At 40.3% G+C, this 22,061-nt stretch overlaps 1 protein-coding gene across 1 annotated transcript in view; it reads left to right on the top strand.

The window, feature by feature from the left end:
- Positions 1-253: 253 nt before the first annotated feature.
- The window catches only part of LOC124613789 (Down syndrome cell adhesion molecule-like protein Dscam2), a 273,808-nt gene continuing 252,000 nt past the window's right edge, over positions 254-22,061 (top strand). Inside the window, exons 1-2 of the mRNA XM_047142510.1 lie at positions 254-282; positions 538-689. Coding sequence (XP_046998466.1) covers positions 254-282; positions 538-689 — 181 coding nt within the window. The remainder of the gene's footprint in view (positions 283-537; positions 690-22,061) is intronic.

The following is a 22,061-nucleotide window of genomic DNA, read 5'->3' as shown; positions in this document are numbered from 1 at the left end:
CACAGCTTAATTTTTTTAATAATAAATACACCTTTATTAAAAGCAAGTTAGTGACCATCTGCTCTGGTACTCGTAAAATGCCTGAGATGTTTCTTGTTTAACAGTGCTGAGAAGTCTTTACACCCAAGTCGATTTTTTAAGTTATCTTTTTAGTATTATGCCTTGCTGCCTTAGGAAAAATTGATGTCTGGACAATGACCTTCAAATCCTATATGTATGAAAAAATCGAAGAGGACTGATCAATAAGGTCCTCATGACAGTCTTGCGAGGCTATGGTGAGCTGTTCGAATGAGAAGTAGGGGCTGCAACATCTGTGGTTCTGAGAAGGGCTGGAAGAATGGTATGCTGACCCGATGCCCCTCCATTTCTCTTCCAAATTACGCCATTATTACAGTGACATGTACAACATTTCATCCGTAGCACCTGGTGTGTGTGTGTGTGTGTGTGTGTGTGTGTGTGTGTGTGTGTGTGTCCGCCAATACAGTAGAGACTGATAGGTTGTGTAGTGACATAGTGACAGAGGGTGTTGTGTTGCAGGTTCGTGATCGGCCAGTATGTGACGGTGCACGGCGACGTCATCAGTCACGTGAATATCAGCCAGGTGCAGGTGGAGGACGGCGGCGAGTACACATGCACGGCAGAGAACCGCGCTGGCAAGACCTCTCATTCCGCCAGGCTCAACGTCTATGGTGAGTGAGTGCCATCTGTATTTCTAAGTTCATTGGCGACACGGGTATAACGGTTAACACAACCACGTGACCGACGTTACAGCTAGTCGTGTGGTAGGGTCAGCCGGTAGCCAGACACGGCTGTTTTCCGAGCTACATCACCTACGCACCGTTTCCCTCCGTCAAGACTCCCTCTGATCACGGCACCAACTCCAAATGCTAAGTAAATTTTCCTTGTGGTGGGCTAAAAAAGCATATACAAATTATATTCAAATTTATGTAGTAATAAATTAAACATAATGTACCATAATTTTGTTGTGGGCGACGTACCAGCACTTAGTAAACCCAGTTGTAAACTGGATGTCCAACTATTTCTGACTGAATGCGTCAGCCAAATATCCTTGTACTTCATTTCTTACGTCATAACAACATGGCGACTACGAAATGTAACTAGAATGCAAATTAAACACTTTCGAATTTTGCGCCCATCTGAGCCACATCGGTTGTATCAGATTTCTGGGGAAGAGCAAAATGACTTGGCTCAATATTTGTTCTGCTACATAACTTCGAAATTCTTGCATGATCCAGAACTGACAAACTGGTCGGGAATTTATTTTGTTTTATTTTACTTCTGCTTTACTTGTACATGTCGTTGTTGTGAAGAACAGTACCATGAGATATAGCAGAAATCGATAAATTATGTGCTGCGTTACCAAATATCTAACTAGGGTGTAATTTGTAAATTCAAGTATTGTAAGCAATGCAGAGACCACTTCAAGAAAGTTGCCTTTCTTTGTTCACACATGCAACTAATAATAATAAAAATTAGAAATCAAGTAAACAAGTACTCATTAATTATAAACTGGTAGCAAACAGGCAAAGGGATCTATTTCTCAGTCTAAAGCGAATATACATCGTTACACCCTATTTTGATTAGCTGGGGTTTAACTGTCTATACTTCTGATCCATACTGTCATAATGCTTCTAATAAATGCTTTGAATATTTGTTTCTTTTGTCTCTTTTCAAATCCGCTGATTCCATAAAATACCATTTGATGTTCCAATAGTAAACCTCCCAGCACTTATTGCTGAACTAATTTCTTAATCTTGTTTACCATCTTGTGTGCCTTAACTCCCAGATATTTGAGCTCTTCAGCATGTGTAATCGTTCCCATGCCTTTTTCCGGTGTCAAAGTTTGATTTGTTTCTCCTCCATAAATTTCCAGTGTGTGGAAGGCTTTAAAATCATCCAATAATAATCCTGTCATTAAGTAATTCAAGAACTGTGTGAAAACTCTACACTAAGAATAAAAAAATACAAAATTATCTCTCACCTAGATTTAAAGTTATCAAGGGATTTCGTCAGGAATACATCCTATCACTGATTTCTTTACAAATTGACAGAGCAAATTTTGGAAAATTGAAAATATTTGAAAGTAGATGGGAATCTCAATAGATGTCTGTGTTTGTATATGATAGTACTGTATATATGCACTACCGTTTGCTGATGGCCACCTAATATACGTTAAAGGAGGAAAACTGTTTTTCACATGAAACAATCACAAGGATCTATTTACAGTTGTCTTACCGACAAGAGCCGTTTTAAGTGGAGAAAAAATTTGAGAAATAGTGTAATACGAGAGTTAACAGTGAATAGACGATTTATGTGATTTTATGGTCATATATATGTGACAAGTACTACGTAAATGCGGTAGCTAAATATGAGGCCTTCGAGCAAATTTCACCTGAAGCTATGAATTACACACGACAGTTTGAACCTCATACAGTCCTCCAAACCATTGTGCTTGTTTGAAAATTGTCACAATAGGGAACAGTAGTACCAGAACCGTTGACGTGGAGTGAGACACTGAACGAGCAATATTTTTGCTTCCATAAAGTATAGCACCGGAAGGTAAAAGTAGTAGAATTTCGTACCCAAAGATACCTCAGTGTGGAATAAGCGGCTAATCTGTTGTAATAGTTCCTATTTCGATTATTTATGAGTCAGTTTCAATTTGGCGCACCAGGAAGCCATCTCGCAATATGCCGCAGAATAATTGAATAAAACAGGCTCGGCAGTACCATAAAGCGCAGTGGAAAACCTAAAATGCAACGATGGCTACCGTTTCTTTCCCTGTAACAAAAAAATTAACGAGATCTGAGCCGTGACCATTCCTCCAAACCACTAAAAAAACCTTTGCACATCTAAGCCTCAAGCCAAGTACATTTCGGATACCGAACGCAAATTATTAAAATGCGTGTAAAATCTACAGTATTTTTTAACGGGGGTCTACCAATACTAGCGAATAATGACACTCAAAACCCGCAGTACACTTACGGGCAAACCTTGCGGCATCCAGTAGTCACTTGACTTTGCAGGCAACAAACAAAAAATGTCGTTGGCTGGGATGTCGCGCAGGATGGGTTAAACCCCCTATCAGAAAAATATTCCTCCTCCGCATACATTGGCTCCCGCCTTTGCGGATATGTGAGAGTTGTGTCTTACGTGTATTTGTAACATCTAGGTGATGGTAATGGAGACGCGTATAGTGTAATGTTATGTTTGTACTGTATCGTGATGATGATGATGATGATCAAGAGAGAAGGGAGAGGGTAAAACCCAGTGCCTGCACGAAGCCTTCTCCTTTCGAATAGCACCAAGGAGCCCGCGAGCTTAATGTTCCCATTTGACTGATGGATCACCACCAACACTATCACACGGCCTCACATCGTGGAACACTGCGAACGGTTTGGAATTTAGTACAGGACTTTGTCGCAAAGAATGATGATCAGGAACCATAAGCCACCACCTCTCCTCCCATTGCCTGCTAAAAACTGGGACTGATAACCTCATCCACTTCCAAGATTCGAACCGGCTTACGTCTAACACGATCGCCACCGCACAGGCATGCGTTGGCGACATAGGCTACGGATGCCGTCGTTACGAAGCAGTGAGTAGTTTCAAAACGAAGCCTGTTCTGCCCCTCTTCATACATACCACTACTCTCTGGTGCAAAGAGTAGAAATATTTATGAAGTGAGCGTTGCATTTTGCTCTCTCTCTCTCTCTCTCTCTCTCTCTCTCTCTCTCTCTCTCTCTCTCTCTTTTCACTTTACACCAAGACCGAAACATTAACATTACACATATTTTTCCTGTTCTACACGTTTATTTATTAATAATATCAGTGGTGAATAATTGCTATTGCTACAGATGAAAATCGAAGCACATGAAAGGAGGAACAATTCGTTTCAAAGGTTAAGTACCAGAATGTTGCGTGACAGGAGGCAATAAATGTTGGCAGAAAAAATTCTGTCCCGCGCCAATGAGAAATATTCCTACTCTGTCAGCATGTGGCATTTACTCGTTAACGGAGGGACACATGGCCTCACTTCCAAGTTAATTAATCTGATTTTGTTTACAGCAATGTATTAACTAAAGGACGATAAACGTAAAATATCTACCGAGCTCATTTTCAGATGTAAAATCTTAAAACTACGAGTGGTTGGTCAATTAATATCGGACTGTTATCACTATGCTGACTGTGGAAAACTTTCTTTCCTTCCAGCAGCTATTTTATTTACTCTTTCTCAAAGCACGAGTCGTTCGAAATATATTATTCCGTTTTCAAATATACACAATCGTCTGTCAGTCGTTGACAACAGATATTCGACCATAAATATGCTTCATGGGCGCCTGCTCTGTACATCCGTACAAGTGACCCACGCCTATATCTACATCAGGACGTAACTCAGCCACATGTTCATATTATTCAAACTATAAATGAGTGCTATCGAAACAAAGACTTTAAGACATTTCCACACATTGTCGCGTGACAAAAAGGAACGATAAATTTTGAAACTGGACGTATACTAAGAAACTGTGTAAATTAATAATTTCTTGGAAGGAAAGAACGTTCTCTGCATTCAAGATTTTACAATTACCCAAAAGCACCCCATCTTAAACAACAGTGACGAACAATGAAATAATGATCAGTTTATTGCCAACCTGCAATGTGACGGACCGAAATGTTTCACCAACTTATTTTCTAGGAATCGACTGAAAAACATTCCGAAAGCTATAATATTGTGAAAGTCAGTTCGTTCTACTCAATGAGATGCAGAAGTAAGTACCTATCAGCACACAGGTTGATGCAGTGTTTTCTTGCATTGCAAAGGCGATCGCTACAGTTCTGCAGTGTCTTATAATGAACAACGTACGACTTTAGGAATAGCAGATCAGCTTTCATATTGGATAGAGAATTTCTTATCAGATAGAACAAAATAGTCGTTCCCAGCGGGGAGAAATGATCAAATTTGAAAGTAACTTCGCGCCTACCCCAAAGTGTTATAGCATCGTCACTATCTGGTGCATAAACAGACAACTGGCACACAGACGCACAAATGCTACCATTCACAGATACGTACTTAACTATCATTCACTGTGGTGCAATAGTCAAACACATTAACAAGAAGTAAGGTGACAAAAAAATAGAAAAAAGAGAATGGGCACTGAGTAACACCCGAGCTGTACATGGTTCAAGTGAAGAAAACCGCAAATATCGTAACACGTTACCGGACAAAATTTACTTACACATGCAGAGTGACAATTGTTGAACTTTATGAAAAAAAACGTAAATTATTTACAAACTACGGCGTGCACACACTTTATTCAACATGTAAACGTCACCGCAGACATTTGGATTTAGGTTATGACATGTGTGCCTGCCAACACTGGTGATGATTGGAGCAGACGAATATGAAATTCTGCATGACCCGATCTCAATGACCTCCTGAACGGCTGTTTTCAGCTCAGAAATCGTTTTGGTGTCAATGCTGAACACCTTGTCTTTGATATAGCCCGACAAAAAGGAGTTGCATGTGTTCAGACCCGGAGAATATGGCGGCCAATCGAAGCCCATGCCAGTGGCCTCTGGATACACCAGAGACAGAATGCGGTCCCCAAAGTGTTCCTCCGGTACACCAAACACTCTCTTACTTCGATGGAGTCGAGATCGGTCTTGCACGAACCATATATTTCGAAATCAGAGTCACTTTGGATAATGGGGATGAAATCACCTTCCCATACCTTCACATACCGTTCGGTAGTCGCCGTACCATCAAGGAACATGGACGTTGCACACCACGCAGTCACCCGGTGACGGTGATGAGACTTCTCGATCGCGAAATGCGGATTCTCAGTCCCTCAAAAGTGCTAATTTTGCTTATTGATGAACCCATCCGAATGAAAATGGGCTTCGTTGCTAAACAAAACCATATTTACATCAAAGTCCTGAGCAATAGTGTTGACGAAACATAACCGATTTTCCATGGCCCTGGGGCTCAATGGATGATGTGATTGAATTTTGTATGGGAAGAGATGCAGATCTTCAACAACAATATGTCACAGTGTCTCTCGGTTGATTCCCACCTGTTGTGCAGCCCGTCTGATCGATTTCCAGGGGCTGGTTTGAAACACAGCGCGTGTCTTCTCGATGTTTTCAGGCGTTTTCACCCTTTTTGGACGACCGACATTGCCAACACAGTTATCACGAACACTGCCCGTTCTCTCAAACTTGCGAACCAAATCCGTGATTGTAAACACACGTGGACCGCTTGTCTTCAGCTTTAATTTAGTAGCAAACTTCCTTTGAGCCACGGTTGGGCTGTTATTGTTCGCATTGTAGGCCTTAGCAAGCGCTATACGCTCAGGCACAGTACCGTGACATTTCCATGTGCAAGTGGCCGGCAATAACGAGATGCGTGTGGGTGCCCATACAAATTCCCGTCATGCCTCGCGACCAATCGTGCAGACTGAACGTCCTAAAGCAAACCGTTCATAAGTTATGAAGATTTTATTTCATATAGTTCAATAATCGTCACTCTGTAGGTCTTACTTTTCTTCTCATTCCCTAGATAGGGTGAGTTATTAGATTAACTGTCTGTTTTAGTCAGGAACTTCTTAAACTTAACTTTTACATATTTCATTCACTACTCGTGTGGACCGAGTACGCTAGTGGAGAACTTTTTTGTGTTCGCCCCTAACATCCCAGTGGGCTGGGAACCCACTGCGGTAGCCGTGCGCGTTGAAGCGCCCATTTCCGGGACACGGGGAGGTGCGCCGGCCCCGGAAAAAATCCGTGCGGCGGGCTAGCGACGAGGGCCGGTGTGCTGGTTTCCCACATTCGTCTAGGTGAATACCGGGCTGCTTGTTACCCACGTTGCACCTCGGTTGCACTACTCACAAACATTCAGAAAACGTTCTTACATTTGCACATGAGATAATACTAGACACAGACGGATGGGATACACAAATTACGTCCCCTGGGACCACTAACATTGCCAAATTCGAATTAACATGCCGACTCCGAGTAGAAACGGGATAAGACCAGGAAGGGAAAGAATAAGATCGCAGTAGACTGGAGTTGGATAAGAGATTCCCCAATTGTGAATGTTTGGGAAGCGATTTCCACTTCCAGTATTTGCCTGTCAACCAAGAGAAACATCCCAAAACCTTGGGTCACTTAAGCACGTTTTTGTTAGATCGCTTGCTTATCTGTCTGTCTGTTCAGTACAAGTATTACTACTCATTTTTACCTAACTTCCCGATGAGCTAGTGACATGAAATTTTAAATACAGCTCAGAACTTGATGACAATGAAATAGTGTAAGGGTAAGAACCACCTACCTGCAGTAGTGGAGGTAGTGGGGGTGAAAACTGGGTTACAAGGAAGCCTAAAGCAGAGCACCGCCTGACCGTTTGGGAGTTCCTCCACGATGGCAGTGCTTAGCAGGTTGCTTCACAGCCCCTGCATCTGCAATTGAAACTTCTTGATTAAATTTTTACTTAAACTGCTGACTGTACTGTCTCTTTGCTGTTTTATCATTTCAACGCTGACAAACAGAACTCATACTTTTCCTATTCATTAATTACTCACAATACTCAACGGCAACGCGATCTCACTGCTTTAAAATTAACTCAAAAGAATGGCCCTGAATTAGAAGAAATCCTAACAATAACCCATAAGTATCATAAGTCACTTACTTCACAGAAAATCTTGATTATACGAACTACAGCAATGCAGCAAACACCAATAATGCCAGCTAAATAAAAGATTCTAACTACTGTAGGCTCTAACTACTAATAAGGGTGTGGTTAGCAAAGGAAAGATTTTATTGCAGAGCAAACAACATATTTAGCTGATTTTACCTTAATCATGTGACAACCAGTTCAAAAAAAATTATATAATCATCAGTAATACCATAAACCTTCATGACGGATACACATTCAGACCGTCCACTCGTGCTAATACTGCAAACCTTCAACACTGCTAATTATTAACCTCTAACCCTTATCACTGCTGTCTACTCACTCCCGGCTTCCATCACTGCTGACTGCTTACTTCCAACCGTTAGTCTGACCAGCCACAGAGTCTCTGACAGAGCGCACACTGCGCTATCAGAGTTATTAATGCAGAGCGTTACATAGCACTGCCAACATACAAACACATAAACAGCCTACTTACGTAGCCCCCCTGCTCCTATCAAAAAATTTTACAAGATAGTTTGGGCAGTGGGCAAGACAAATTTGTTAATTTTTTTCATATCAACAATATCAAATAGATCAAATACACACAATTAGTAATATACTGTTGGTCAAAAGCATAAATTGTTCTCACAGTCCCTAAAGACAGTCCTGTCATTCATCATAAGAGTAGCTATGACAGTTTTATGCACAAAGTCTGAGCAATAAAAGGAGATTCACACACGAGTAGTGGACCTCGATGCAGTCTTTAAGAAGTAGAGTTGTCCTCCCAACGGAAACACAGTGCTGACTCGTGACATGAAGACAGGTAACAGGCCACAACAGAGCAAACCCACAGCAGAGTGAGTCGAAGTATTGAAGAATATTGGTAGGTAGGTCACCACAGAGCAGACCCACAGTATGCCTTGTAGAAATTATGGTAGTAATGGGCCACCAAAGGTGCAAACCCTCTTTAGTCATTGTAGAGGTTACAGTAGTAGTGGGCCACCAAAGGTGCAGACCCACTGCAGTCCTTGAAGAGATGTCCCACAGCCATCCGTTGCGACTGTGCGGGTGCACAATCACAATTGAAGAGTCTTGCGGATAATATAGCAAGTCTATAAACCATTACTTGTACACTCACTAATTTTTTGCAGTATCCTTAGAACCAGCAATGCTGTTAACCAGTCTCTTGCTGAATTATTAACACAAGTGCAACCACTAACACAGTCATATATCCTCTGACATTTTATGCATATAGTATGACCATCAGAAGTGCACAGTAAAATGAATCCCTACTATTTACTTAACTTAAAGAACTGATGTCCAAACAATTACAATTTTACAGCATAAGAATACAATTACAAAGGTACAGAAAACATCATTACAGTCAAGAGCATGATAATACAGATACCGCTTGTAGGAATACTGGCTTTACAAAAAGAACAGAAAAAAACATATACATGAGTATTACAGTAACTATGACATAAGTAAATAAATGAAAAAATTAGAATATTCTTAGAAACATTAACTTGAAACATGAACATTAAAAGAAAACATTACAGAATAAATAATGTCTGAACATCTTTCCAAAGTAAAAACAGGTTAGTTTTGTGGATAACAGTATTCCTCACCATAGTGAATGCAACTTAGTATCAGAAGAAAAAAAATTCTACCAAATTTATCTTAACAGGTAAATACACATATACAGGAAGAACACAAACACAGAAGGGTACACATAAACATATAGCGGAACAACACATCAGGAAAGGACAGTGTTTTTTTTCAGTGTTACATTTCGTACTGCAGTTATTCTCGGAGATCTTCCTTCTTATTTCAGCATTTGCTCCCACAAATAAAGTCCTATCTATCTCTATTTATACTTTCATATCTTTCTTACCTCATCATTTGTTTCCTCAACATTTGTGTCCAAGAAAATCCTACCTAAACCTGTCGTCACTATTCCCTGCTTACATCTGTTCATTTCCTCTTTCAAAATAATTATTCCTCATTGTTCAACACTCTTTGGCCAAACCTTTTTCATATAGCTTCTCAATGTATTTCTTCCCAACTCATCGTAGCTCATTATATAGCATACCCCTCTTAAATTAACGTAAATGTAGTGAGCTCAGACACAAACTAGAGAACGAGGCAATGCAGCAGCACAAAACAATGAATACAAACAAGAATGACAAACGAAATGCAAAGTGGCAAAGCAAGCAGCAGTATATCTAAATTAGCAAATCAAATGCAACATTGCAACTAATATAAGACAACATGCAGCAAACAAAAAAATAAATGGTAAAACTGGCTTATCAGAGTAATACAAGGTAAAATTCAACAGGACAATGCCTGACAGATAGCAGCAGCAAATGCAATATCTTATACCCAAACATGAGAAACCACAAGCAGAAAAAAATATTACAGTAAAGACAGCAATGCAGATAAGGGAAATGTCTATTCACATCTTAATGTCTATATCACATCTTATCACTATAGTGGTGCACCATAACAACATCTAAAAAAAAATTACCAAGTCCTTGAAAAGAGAATTATGTGTTCAATTCCAGTTACTAGTCCCTGCTCCTTCTTATGCTTCTTTCCTTTCCAAATGCTCTTTTTTTAAGACTGTGGGTCATAAAATTATTATTTAATAGATCTGTTGACAGAAAGTGTAACATTAGCATATGTATTTAATAAAAATTATTTTATAAAACCAATGCTGCAGCGCATCTGGAAACTAGATATCAAATAAAATAAGGAAATATGTACAAAGCAAAGCATAAAAGTATCATTCAGTAGCCATGTGGCATTTCGTAATTCAGTAAAACTTCTCTCAACTTTCATAGGAAGATACTTGTCATAATCAGGTGTGTAGACGTAAGAATATTTCTCATCACTTCATAAGCATTTCAGAAAGTAGCACAAAGTACGAGCTCCAAAGAATAATCATATGGTTCCAAGTAATAGTGTGTCGTGTTTGTGGTGCGTTCTTTTCTGCAGCTATGCAAGCGCTTGCAGGCGTGCAGCAAGCTTCAAAGTTGCTGAAGCGGCACGAAGAAAGCTAAAGTCCACACCATATGCCTCTGTTGTATTCTTGTCAAGACATTTAAAATCGACTAAAATTTCACACACGTAGGATTAAAAAGTAGAAAATAATTATTTAAATAAAAATAAATGTTTAATTTAATGTGTTTTATATTGGGCTAAACAGTGTAAAATAATTTCTCTTGTCTCATACAGATGCCCAGCTCACACACAGAATGTTCTGAAAATTTATGCTTGTGTATTTTTAATAGCTATGAAAATAGTTATTAATAACAAAAAACATATGTATTGCATGAACTTCACGTTTTTTTTTAAATCTTACAAGTATTTTATAGCTATTAAAAGTGCACAAGCACAGATTTTCTGGATTGTCTGTGTGGGGTAAGGACTCTATACGGGGCTAGAAGAAATATCTTATACTTTTTAGTCCGATATGAAAACGTAGTATAAAAAAAATTTGCTTTCATTTAAATAATTATTTACACAATTCCGGAACTATTATCCACTGCCCCAGCCAAATACTAAACTCTTATGCAAGTGTATGTCTGTTTATAACTTCCACGTACCCATAGATATGAATATTGAATACAAGAATTAAAGACGGCCGAGGGCAAGAATATTCGAGTAGTTACGCTGAGGAATTGAAACAGAATTGGCGAAAACTGCTTCTTAACATAGTACATGCAAATTGCAAAGGAAAGTGGATTACGTCTGAGGAGGAGAAAACATGTTCCGCAGAGGATGAAGTACTCTGCAGCGCCGCTTAAGCTTAGCTTTAAACGGATTCAGATGAGAACTACAGCAACTGCTTGACTCCTTTCAGGACACAGCTGACGGGATTCTCAACGCTAGCGTCCATGCATATTTCTATAATACTGGAATTACGTGAGGGAATTGCCAAGCTTTTATTGGTTACGGTCTGTGATTAGTCTTATTTATGGATTCTTCCGTCACTTCTTGATAGAACAATTCCATATTGAGGGTTGAATAACACGTAGGCGGGTTCTTGTTCTACTGATTTTTATTTGTATGAACTAGTTTTCGGCTTATTAGGCCATCTTCAGATAACTAAAGGCTATTTTTTTACAAGGAGCTTCTGTTCTTACGAACCAAACATTCTGGTCTAAGTTACAATGCACTTACATACAATCTTTAGTTGTGGTATTGTCTTTGGAATTATCATACGTGTCTTTTGACTTTTTGTTATGTAAAATTAATATATTCGCACCCCAATATAATGTAATATCCCTTATGTGTTTACATTCCTATTTGTAACTCAACTGTAAAAATGTAATATTTGGTATATATTAATGCACAGTTTTTCTAATAACAAAATATAACCCCCAAAGAAAACATCGCTATTGTACAACCAACAATTGGTGTCCAGTGCAAATATTCGCAACAAATACCAAAAAATTGTAATTTTGTAATAATGTGTATTCAAAATAATTCTAATTGTTGTCATACATGGTACTGACAAACCATAAAATGTGATTTATTATGTTAAAGAACATTTTTACAGAAAAAAAGTCAAAAGACCCGTATGGTAATTCCAAAGACGATACCACAACTAAAGATCGTGTGTAAGTGCGTTTTAACTTAGTCCAGAATGTTTGGTTCGTAAGAACACAAACTCCTTGTAAACAATAGCCAGTAATTATCTGAGTGGCCGTGCGGTTCTAGGCGCTTCAGTCTGGAACTGTGTGACGGCTACGGTCGCAGGCTCGAATCCTGCCTCGGGCATGGATGTGTGTGATGTCCTTAGGTTAGTTAGGTTTAAGTAGTTCTAAGTTCTAGGGGACTGATGACCACTGATGTTAAGTCCCATAGTGCTCAGAGCCATTTTGAACCAAGTAATTATCTGAAGATGGCCCAATAAGCCGAAAACTAGTTTACACAAATAAAAATCAGTGTAACAAAAAACCAAGTAAGTGTTATTCAACCCTCAGTCAGTGATTAGATTTTAGTCGAAAATTAGTTTTTGCGATGCAAAATTTTCAGTAGTACCGACCCTTTTTAAACATACTAATATTTTAGTTATTAACCACCCGTAAAATACTGTTCCTTAAGTCCTTAGGAACAGCACTTTACGGTCAGAAATAATACGTAGCTTTTTGTTACTGACATTATCAACAAACACATCGCAGCAACAACTTCAGTTCATACCAACTGTTGAAAATAACAACCTCCAGTTTCCATTTATATTGGCTCGGCGAATGTTCGACTAATAGAATCCTACTCTTAGATGAAAAGGTTGGCACAGGAGAGGAATTCGTGGCGGGCCACATCAAACAAGTAAGAAGAGTATTGACTCACAAAAAAAGAAGAATCCGGCATGTTATACTTGACGACAAATGTTCCATAGATTCGAAAACAACATCGGCTATGCCCAACGAAAGTGTAATATAGTATCTGATCATCCAGTATACGTAAAAGGTTTACCAGACAGGATCAGCAGCACGCTAAGACTGTTCGCAGACGATGCCGTTATCTACACGAAATTATATTCGTAGTAAGATGGCGAGGAAATACATCGACTTGAACAAAATTTGCAGTTGCTGTAATGAAATACATCTCTCTTAAAATGTGGATAATAAAGAGTTGATGGTTAGATGAACTCTCTGCCAGGCACTTAATTGTGAATTGCACAGTAATCATGTAGAGGTAGAGACAGTAAGAATTTGATAGTCACCGATACAAGATTATTGGAGAACGTCTTGAACATGTTCAAATAACTTACGGAAATGCAGCCGGGTGACGTTGTCGACAACCGCCGACTGAAACAAAATCCACCATCTTTATTTATAGGGCTATTTGCTAATGTAGTTTCTTTAGTCAGAATAGTTATAGTGGAAGACAGATTAGACTTGCGTTGCGCTATCTTGTGCACTGGGTGAGTAATGAAAATACTGAGGTAGCACCAAAATCTGCAGCTTTTTTGCCTTACGAAGGGAGAATTTCGAACAGGATTGGTCGTATTTTTCAGGAATATGTTGTGAAGTGTGTGCTTCGATCACTGTCTGAGATCAGGGTCCTTCTAGGTTCCGTAAAGAATGTACTTGGTTTGGGTAAGGCGGATGTCTACTGTGTTCATTGCAGTTGTGCGATGTCATGTACTGGTCAGACTATCAGGGCAGTTGAGGACCTGTGTACTGAGTGAAAGCGGCACACACGTTTGCAACAGTAGAATCGCGGAACATTGTCTTGACAGCAGTCATCCTATGGAGTATAACAACACGGAGATTGTGACATGCACTTCCAGCTGTTGCGATCGTTTTATTAAGGAAGCTGTTGAAATTAAATTAGCAAGCAGCCTTGTAAATAGATATGGTGATTTTTGTTTAAATTCTGCATGGAATTTGCTCTCTAACTTGCCAAAAAAACAGAAGGACAGAGTTTATATTACCTCACCTGTTGATTATTAAATTCACTATCGATAACTTCTGACGTCTGTGGTTTGTGATGACGCTAGTCTTTACAACTTGTGTGTGTGTGTGTGTGTGTGTGTGTGTGTGTGTGTGTGTGTGTGTGTGTTGCTTGCGCAGAGCTTACTTGCTGCAGTTTTGTCCTGAAAAGGGTAGGGTGTGCTCCTGTCAGCGGTTGTCGACGACGTCACCCAGCTCCATTCCCATAAGTTATTTGAACATTGTACACGCCGGGAGAAACTAAGACTTCATCTTGAACATGTATTTACGGTAATATTAAGAAACGATTCGAAGGTGGACAGTCATGTAAAACCATTAGTAGGGAGGTCATATGGCAATCTGAGATATGTACATGGTGATGTGAAGGTCGATGGCAGCATGTCATGACCTCACACAAATGTAGGATGCTTTTGGATCGGTACCCCTGGGATTTGCAGTAGGATGACAGAGGTTGTAGGAATCTCGACATTCTATAATATATAGTACTGGAATACGTTAGTAAATAACTTTTACTTAACTTTGTCCTGCTACTGCGCTCCGGGAACGTAACTAATAACAACTATCTTTCTGGAATACAAATGACTCATTAACAAACATTAACTGGATTATACAACAAGCAAGATAACACAATTCTGGTATTACGTGCGTAATAAATGCGCGACCTAGAGGCTGCGAACCTAGCGAGCTGAAGGCTATTCCAACCTGACTTTGCTCACGATCTGCAGCTGACTCAGCCGGTGCGATCTGCAAGTCTCTGTCCGTGCCGTAAGGCGGCGCTGCAACCGCCAGCGAGTCCAGAGAGCTAGCAAGTGCTGGACCGCTATCGATTATCGTAACCTCTAGCGTGGTGTCTAACACTGATACCGCACTAGGTACGTGAACTCAATATATAGCCGGACGGAGTGGCCGAGCGGTTAAAGGCGCTACAGTCTGGAACCGCACGACCACTACGGTCGCAGGTTCGAATCCTGCCTCGGGCATGGATGTGTGTGATGTCCTTAGGTTAGTTAGGTTTAAGTAGTTCTAAGTTCCAGGGGACTTATGACCACAGCAGTTGAGTCCCATAGTGCTCAGAGCCATTTGAACCATTTGAACTCAATATATATACACTACGTGAACTTCAAACCTCAATTGTCAATATCCAAGAGCAGTTCGAGCCACTCATGAGAAGATCGACTTTGAAGTTTTTCGACTGTCTTTAATACTCTAAAGTATGATCGATTTTTCTCTACAAGCGGCGTAGCTATGTGATAGAATGATATCGGCTACCATGTAAGGAACATCAGTACGATTCGTGGCGGATGTAAATTTTTAAACAGAGGTGCATATCCTACTACAATTTGCGTGAACTGTAGAATACATAAAATTGGAAGAAAATCCGTGGCGTTCGAGATTGGTAATCGCTTGTTCGAGTCTCGTTTCGATCATTAATCTTTCGGATTTTTTCTATTCAGTTCATATACCTGCTCCATTTCATTATAAATTTTATCAAATACATGCTGATTAACACACATTTAATTGTCATTTTTATGAAAAATGCACGTCGTGTTATTTATAATTACATGTTGCCTACAAAAATCCAATTTTCATTTCAAACATAAATTCTGAAGTACCGATCTCAGATTAAAAATAGCTAAGGACTGTTTAAATTACATTTTTTTCATCCCTATATATTAGGCTGGTGCATAACCGTATCGCTTTTGTTTTGCATTTCGGTATTCCGGTTGCTACGGATTTGTTTATCGATTGTCATTTTTTATTTGTGCTTCACTATTGCTATTTGAGTTCACATTTTGACATTTTGTCATTTGGAGATAGTGAATACAGCTGTGGACGCATGGAAATGGACTCCCAAGTAGAAAAATCGGAACATGTGCGCCATTTTCTCCTGTTTTAAGTTCAGCAGAGCGGCGAAGGCAGTTAGAAATATTTGCGCCATGTATGAACCATGGACCTTGCCGTTGGTGGGGAGGCTTGCGTGCCTCAGCGATACAGATAGCCGTACCGTAGGTGCAACCACAACGGAGGGGTATATGTTGAGAGGCCAGACAAACGTGTGGTTCCTGAAGAGGGGCAGCAGCCTTTTCAGTAGTTGCAAGGGCAACAGTCTGGATGATTGACTGATCTGGCCTGGTAACAATAACCAGAACGGCCTTGCTGTGCTGGTACTGCGAACGGCTGAAAGCAAGGGGAAACTACAGCCGTAATTTTTCCCGAGGGCATGCAGCTTTACTGTATGATTACATGATGATGACGTCCTCTTGGGTAAAATATTCCGGAGGTAAAATAGTCCCCCATTCGGATCTCCGGGCGGGGACTACTCAAGAGGATGTCGTTATCAGGAGAAAGAAAACTGGCGTTCTACGGATCGGAGCGTGGAATGTCAGATCCCTTAATCGGGCAGGTAGGTTAGGAAATTTAAAAAGGGAAATGGATAGGTTGAAGTTAGATATAGTGGGAATTAGTGAAGTTCGGTGGCAGGAGGAACAAGACTTCTGGTCAGGTGACTACAGGGTTATAAACACAAAATCAAATAGGGGTAATGCAGGAGTAGGTTTAATAATGAATAGGAAAATAGGAATGCGGGTAAGCTACTACAAACAGCATAGTGAACGCATTATCGTGGCCAAGATAGATACGAAGCCCACGCCTACTACAGTAGTACAAGTTTATATGCCAACTAGCTCTGCAGATGACGAAGAAATTGAAGAAATGTATGATGAAATAAAAGAAATTATTCAGATTGTGAAGGGAGACGAAAATTTAATATGGGTGACTGGAATTCGAGTGTAGGAAAAGGGAGAGAAGGAAACATAGTAGGTGAATATGGATTGGGGGACAGAAATGAAAGAGGAAGCCGCCTGGTCGAATTTTGCACAGAGCACAACATAATCATAACTAACACTTGGTTTAAGAATCATGAAAGAAGGTTGTATACATGGAAGAACCCTGGAGATACTAAAAGGTATCAGATAGATTATATAATGGTAAGACAGAGATTTAGGAACCAGGTTTTAAATTGTAAGACATTTCCAGGGGCAGATGTGGACTCTGACCACAATCTATTGGTTATGACCTGTAGATTAAAACTGAAGAAACTGCAAAAAGGTGGGAATTTAAGGAGATGGGACCTGGATAAACTAAAAGAACCAGAGGTTGTACAGAGATTCAGGGAGAGCATAAGGGAGCAATTGACAGGAATGGGGGAAATAAATACAGTAGAAGAAGAATGGGTAGCTTTGAGGGATGAAGTAGTGAAGGCAGCAGAGGATCAAGTAGGTAAAAAGACGAGGGCTAGTAGAAATCCTTGGGTAACAGAAGAAATATTGAATTTAATTGATGAAAGGAGAAAATATAAAAATGCAGTAAGTGAAACAGGCAAAAAGGAATACAAACGTCTCAAAAATGAGATCGACAGGAAGTGCAAAATGGCTAAGCAGGGATGGCTAGAGTACAAATGTAAGGATGTAGAGGCCTATCTCACTAGGGGTAAGATAGATACCGCCTACAGGAAAATTAAAGAGACCTTTGGAGATAAGAGAACGACTTGTATAAATATCAAGAGCTCAGATGGAAACCCAGTTCTAAGCAAAGAAGGGAAAGCAGAAAGGTGGAAGGAGTATATAGAGGGTCTATACAAGGGCGATGTACTTGAGGACAATATTATGGAAATGGAAGAGGATGTAGATGAAGATGAAATGGGAGATATGATACTGCGTGAAGAGTTTGACAGAGCACTGAAAGACCTGAGTCGAAACAAGGCCCCCGGAGTAGACAATATTCCATTGGAACTACTGACGGCCGTGGGAGAGCCAGTCCTGACAAAACTCTACCATCTGGTGAGCAAGATGTATGAAACAGGCGAAATACCCTCAGACTTCAAGAAGAATATAATAATTCCAATCCCAAAGAAAGCAGGTGTTGACAGATGTGAAAATTACCGAACTATCAGCTTAATAAGTCACAGCTGCAAAATACTAACACGAATTTTTTACAGACGAATGGAAAAACTAGTAGAAGCCAACCTCGGGGAAGATCAGTTTGGATTCCGTAGAAACACTGGAACACGTGAGGAAATACTGACCTTACGACTTATCTTAGAAGAAAGATTAAGGAAAGGCAAACCTACGTTTCTAGCATTTGTAGACTTAGAGAAAGCTTTTGACAATGTTGACTGGAATACTCTCTTTCAAATTCTAAAGGTGGCAGGGGTAAAATATAGGGAGCGAAAGGCTATTTACAATTTGTACAGAAACCAAATGGCAGTTATAAGAGTCGAGGGACATGAAAGGGAAGCAGTGGTTGGGAAGGGAGTAAGACAGGGTTGTAGCCTCTCCCCGATGTTGTTCAATCTGTATATTGAGCAAGCAGTAAAGGAAACAAAAGAAAAATTCGGAGTAGGTATTAAAATTCATGGAGAAGAAATGAAAACTTTGAGGTTCGCCGATGACATTGTAATTCTGTCAGAGACAGCAAAGGACTTGGAAGAGCAGTTGAATGGAATGGACAGTGTCTTGAAAGGAGGATATAAGATGAACATCAACAGAAGCAAAACAAGGATAATGGAATGTAGTCTAATTAAGTCGGGTGATGCTGAGGGAATTAGATTAGGAAATGAGGCACTTAAAGTAGTAAAGGAGTTTTGCTATTTGGGGAGCAAAATAACTGATGATGGTCGAAGTAGAGAGGATATAAAATGCAGGCTGGCAATGGCAAGGAAAGCGTTTCTGAAGAAGAGAAATTTGTTAACATCCAGTATTGATTTAAGTGTCAGGAAGTCATTTCTGAAAGTATTCGTATGGAGTGTAGCCATGTATGGAAGTGAAACATGGACGATAAATAGTTTGGACAAGAAGAGAATAGAAGCTTTCGAAATGTGGTGCTACAGAAGAATGCTGAAGATTAGATGGGTAGATCACATAACTAATGAGGAAGTATTGAATAGGATTGGGGAGAAGAGAAGTTTGTGGCACAACTTGACCAGAAGAAGGGATCGGTTGGTAGGACATGTTCTGAGGCATCAAGGGATCACCAATTTAGTATTGGAGGGCAGCGTGGAGGGTAAAAATCGTAGAGGGAGACCAAGAGATGAATACACTAAGCAGATTCAGAAGGATGTAGGTTGCAGTAGGTACTGGGAGATGAAAAAGCTTGCACAGGATAGAGTAGCATGGAGAGCTGCATCAAACCAGTCTCAGGACTGAAGACCACAACAACAACAACAACATGAGGATAACGGCACTGCACAGAGCACGGCAAGAAAAGGGCTTTCTCGTTTTAAGGAGGTTCGCTGTGACATCACTGACACTCCACGTTCAGGAAAACCTTCAGGGTTTGACGAAGATCGTTTAAGCGCATTAATCCACAGTGATCCACGTCACTGTACTCGAGGAGTGGCATTTGTGATGAACTCTGATCATTTCAGCATTATTCGACATTTGCATGCAATGGGGAATGTTCAAGAATCGGGTGTATGGATACTGCATGCTGTAAGCCAAAATCACAAAAATGGGTGTGTGGCCACATGTGCATTTCAGCATGCTAGTCATCAATTGGCTCGTGAACAATACCGATCGTTGCTATTCTGTATCGCTACTGGTGACGAGAAAGGGTGTCTTTATGCTAACATAAGGAAAAGAAAGGAATGGTTGAGCCCAAACAACGTAGCAACTCCCCATACAAAAAAGATAATGTTATGCATCTGGTGGAACGTGGAACGTTACGCCGTATGTAGGCGAGCTAATGGGCCGCCTAGAATTGGTACGAATTAAGGTGAATTTGTTGTACGGCTGAACGCTAGCGGGCCCGAGGGCTCAGCTCGCGGCGGCAGTTCCGACTTCTGTTTAGGTGACCGCCCCAGGAGGCGCAGAGACAATGAGCGCTTCGCCGACAGCGGGTAAATCCCGGAACTGTTAATTTGGACGGCTGATGCTCGCATTGCCTTTGTGCAGAATATGCTCCAGGAAATGGCGGGGTGTCAAACAGTTCTAAGGATGGCCAAGTTACAACTCTTTGAGTTTCGACAATTACTCACTTCAAATATTAATGCAATTAAATACGTTTGCGATTTCAGAAAGATGAAGGCATCCAATGACAGAATAATATCTCAATATCTTTAAAACTACAGAAGCTAATATCTCACAGCGGTTGAGCATTTTCACAATGACCCTCTGAATTAGCAACTTTTAATCGCTCCGTGCGATTTCAACAAACGTTATCTCACATGATAGCATTGCGCTATAGCTATTATCCCTGAAAGCAACGTATCTGTATATTTTATTTATTGATACACGTCCTATCTTACACCTTTTTCATTATGTAAATGATTGTCAGAACATCTGTTCCCCATGAATACAGCATGAATACCATGCCTCACATATTGTCGTACTTTTGTAGTTATTTAATTAACGTTTTCCTTTTTGACAGCAACTTTATTTAAATGTAGATTGCCAGTGCTGTTAAAAACAATGGTACTTTAAAAGTAGTCATTCGCTTGAATTAGCTGACACCACTATTGTAAAGAGTGCCCTAAGGCGCTTCTGTCAAGCAGGCATAAATAATTGTCTTAATAATACTGAAGGTCAATCTGTTGTCATTTATCATAAGGACACTTGCGCAAGAATACTGCCTTATTTACCCACGAACGAACTATTACTTATATTTATCGTGAATGATCTCAGCGTAACTGAATTTTCATGACATGTCTTTATTTAAATACTGTTGCAATATATTAATTTAGTCCGGGAAGTAGTCAACTTGAATAAAATCGTGTGTGTAGACCTTGAGAGCGAAGTATTTTTGGTGGGGATGGCCTTCAGTCTGTGAGAGTTGGACAGTGGTGTAACATTGCTGGAGTCAAGTGGAGGCTGAGAATTTTCCAGTGAAAAGCTCAAGGGAGTGATTCTGGACACTTTATGTCGATTTCTAGAAGAGGTTCAAAATGGCTCTGAGCACTATGGGACTTAACATCTGAAGTCATCTGTCCCCTAGAACTTAGAAGTACTCAATCCCAACTAACCTAAGGACGTCACACACATCCAAGCCCGAGGCAGGATTCGAACCCGCAACCGTAGCGGTCGTGTGGTTCCACACTGAAGCGCCTAGAACCGCTCGGCCACATCGGTCCGCTCTTGAAAAGGGAAGACCTGTCTGCGGTGACGTGCGTGACTCGATCGCGGATGTATTTGATTCTGCGCTGTGGACGGCCGCTATCGTACTTCTGAATGGATTTGATATTTTGAGAGAGCTGCATCTGTTCCAGAATTACACTAACTTTTCCTGCTTGATTTACGGAACTGAGAATAGACACAGTAACAGATATCTTCGTACCGCGTGTGTTCATTTGTGAACCACCATGTTGAACACTGAACTATTTTGAGTTGATTAATCTCCAGTGTATTGTGATCACGAAATGGACTTAGTTTCCGAAAGTCTGTGAGGTCTATTTAGTTTCGGGATTTTGCTACCATTCTCGGAACGCTCTCAACGTAGCTTTACTGCGTCTGATAAGGGTATTTTCTGTCTGTATTTTAACTGAACGTCGTAGGAAATCTTCCCGTTTGTTCCAGATGTCCTTTCTTCGACAAACATTTTCAGTATAATTCTCTGTCGTCTTCATCAGTCACAGACGTTAGAATGGAACAACTTTTGTTAAATTATTCGTTTATCTTTTGTTTTATATTTCCTTGTATTTTATTAACTCGCAATTCTAGCCAGTGCATAGACCGTTTGACTGCAGGATCAATGCAACAAGTTAGTGTTTGCAGACAATTAGCTGCGGGGCATGAAAGCAGACGTGAGTGGCTCGACGGACTACAACAAGCTATTCTTTTCAATCAGAGCCGTGTACAACTGCAGTACCTAAGTACGAGTAACCGCAAGTAATGACGCAGCTGGTTTGT

The sequence above is a fragment of the Schistocerca americana genome, chromosome 4 (genome assembly GCF_021461395.2).
Source record: "Schistocerca americana isolate TAMUIC-IGC-003095 chromosome 4, iqSchAmer2.1, whole genome shotgun sequence".
NCBI classification, from domain to species: domain Eukaryota; kingdom Metazoa; phylum Arthropoda; class Insecta; order Orthoptera; family Acrididae; genus Schistocerca; species Schistocerca americana.
This window is presented reverse-complemented; position numbering and strand designations above follow the sequence as displayed.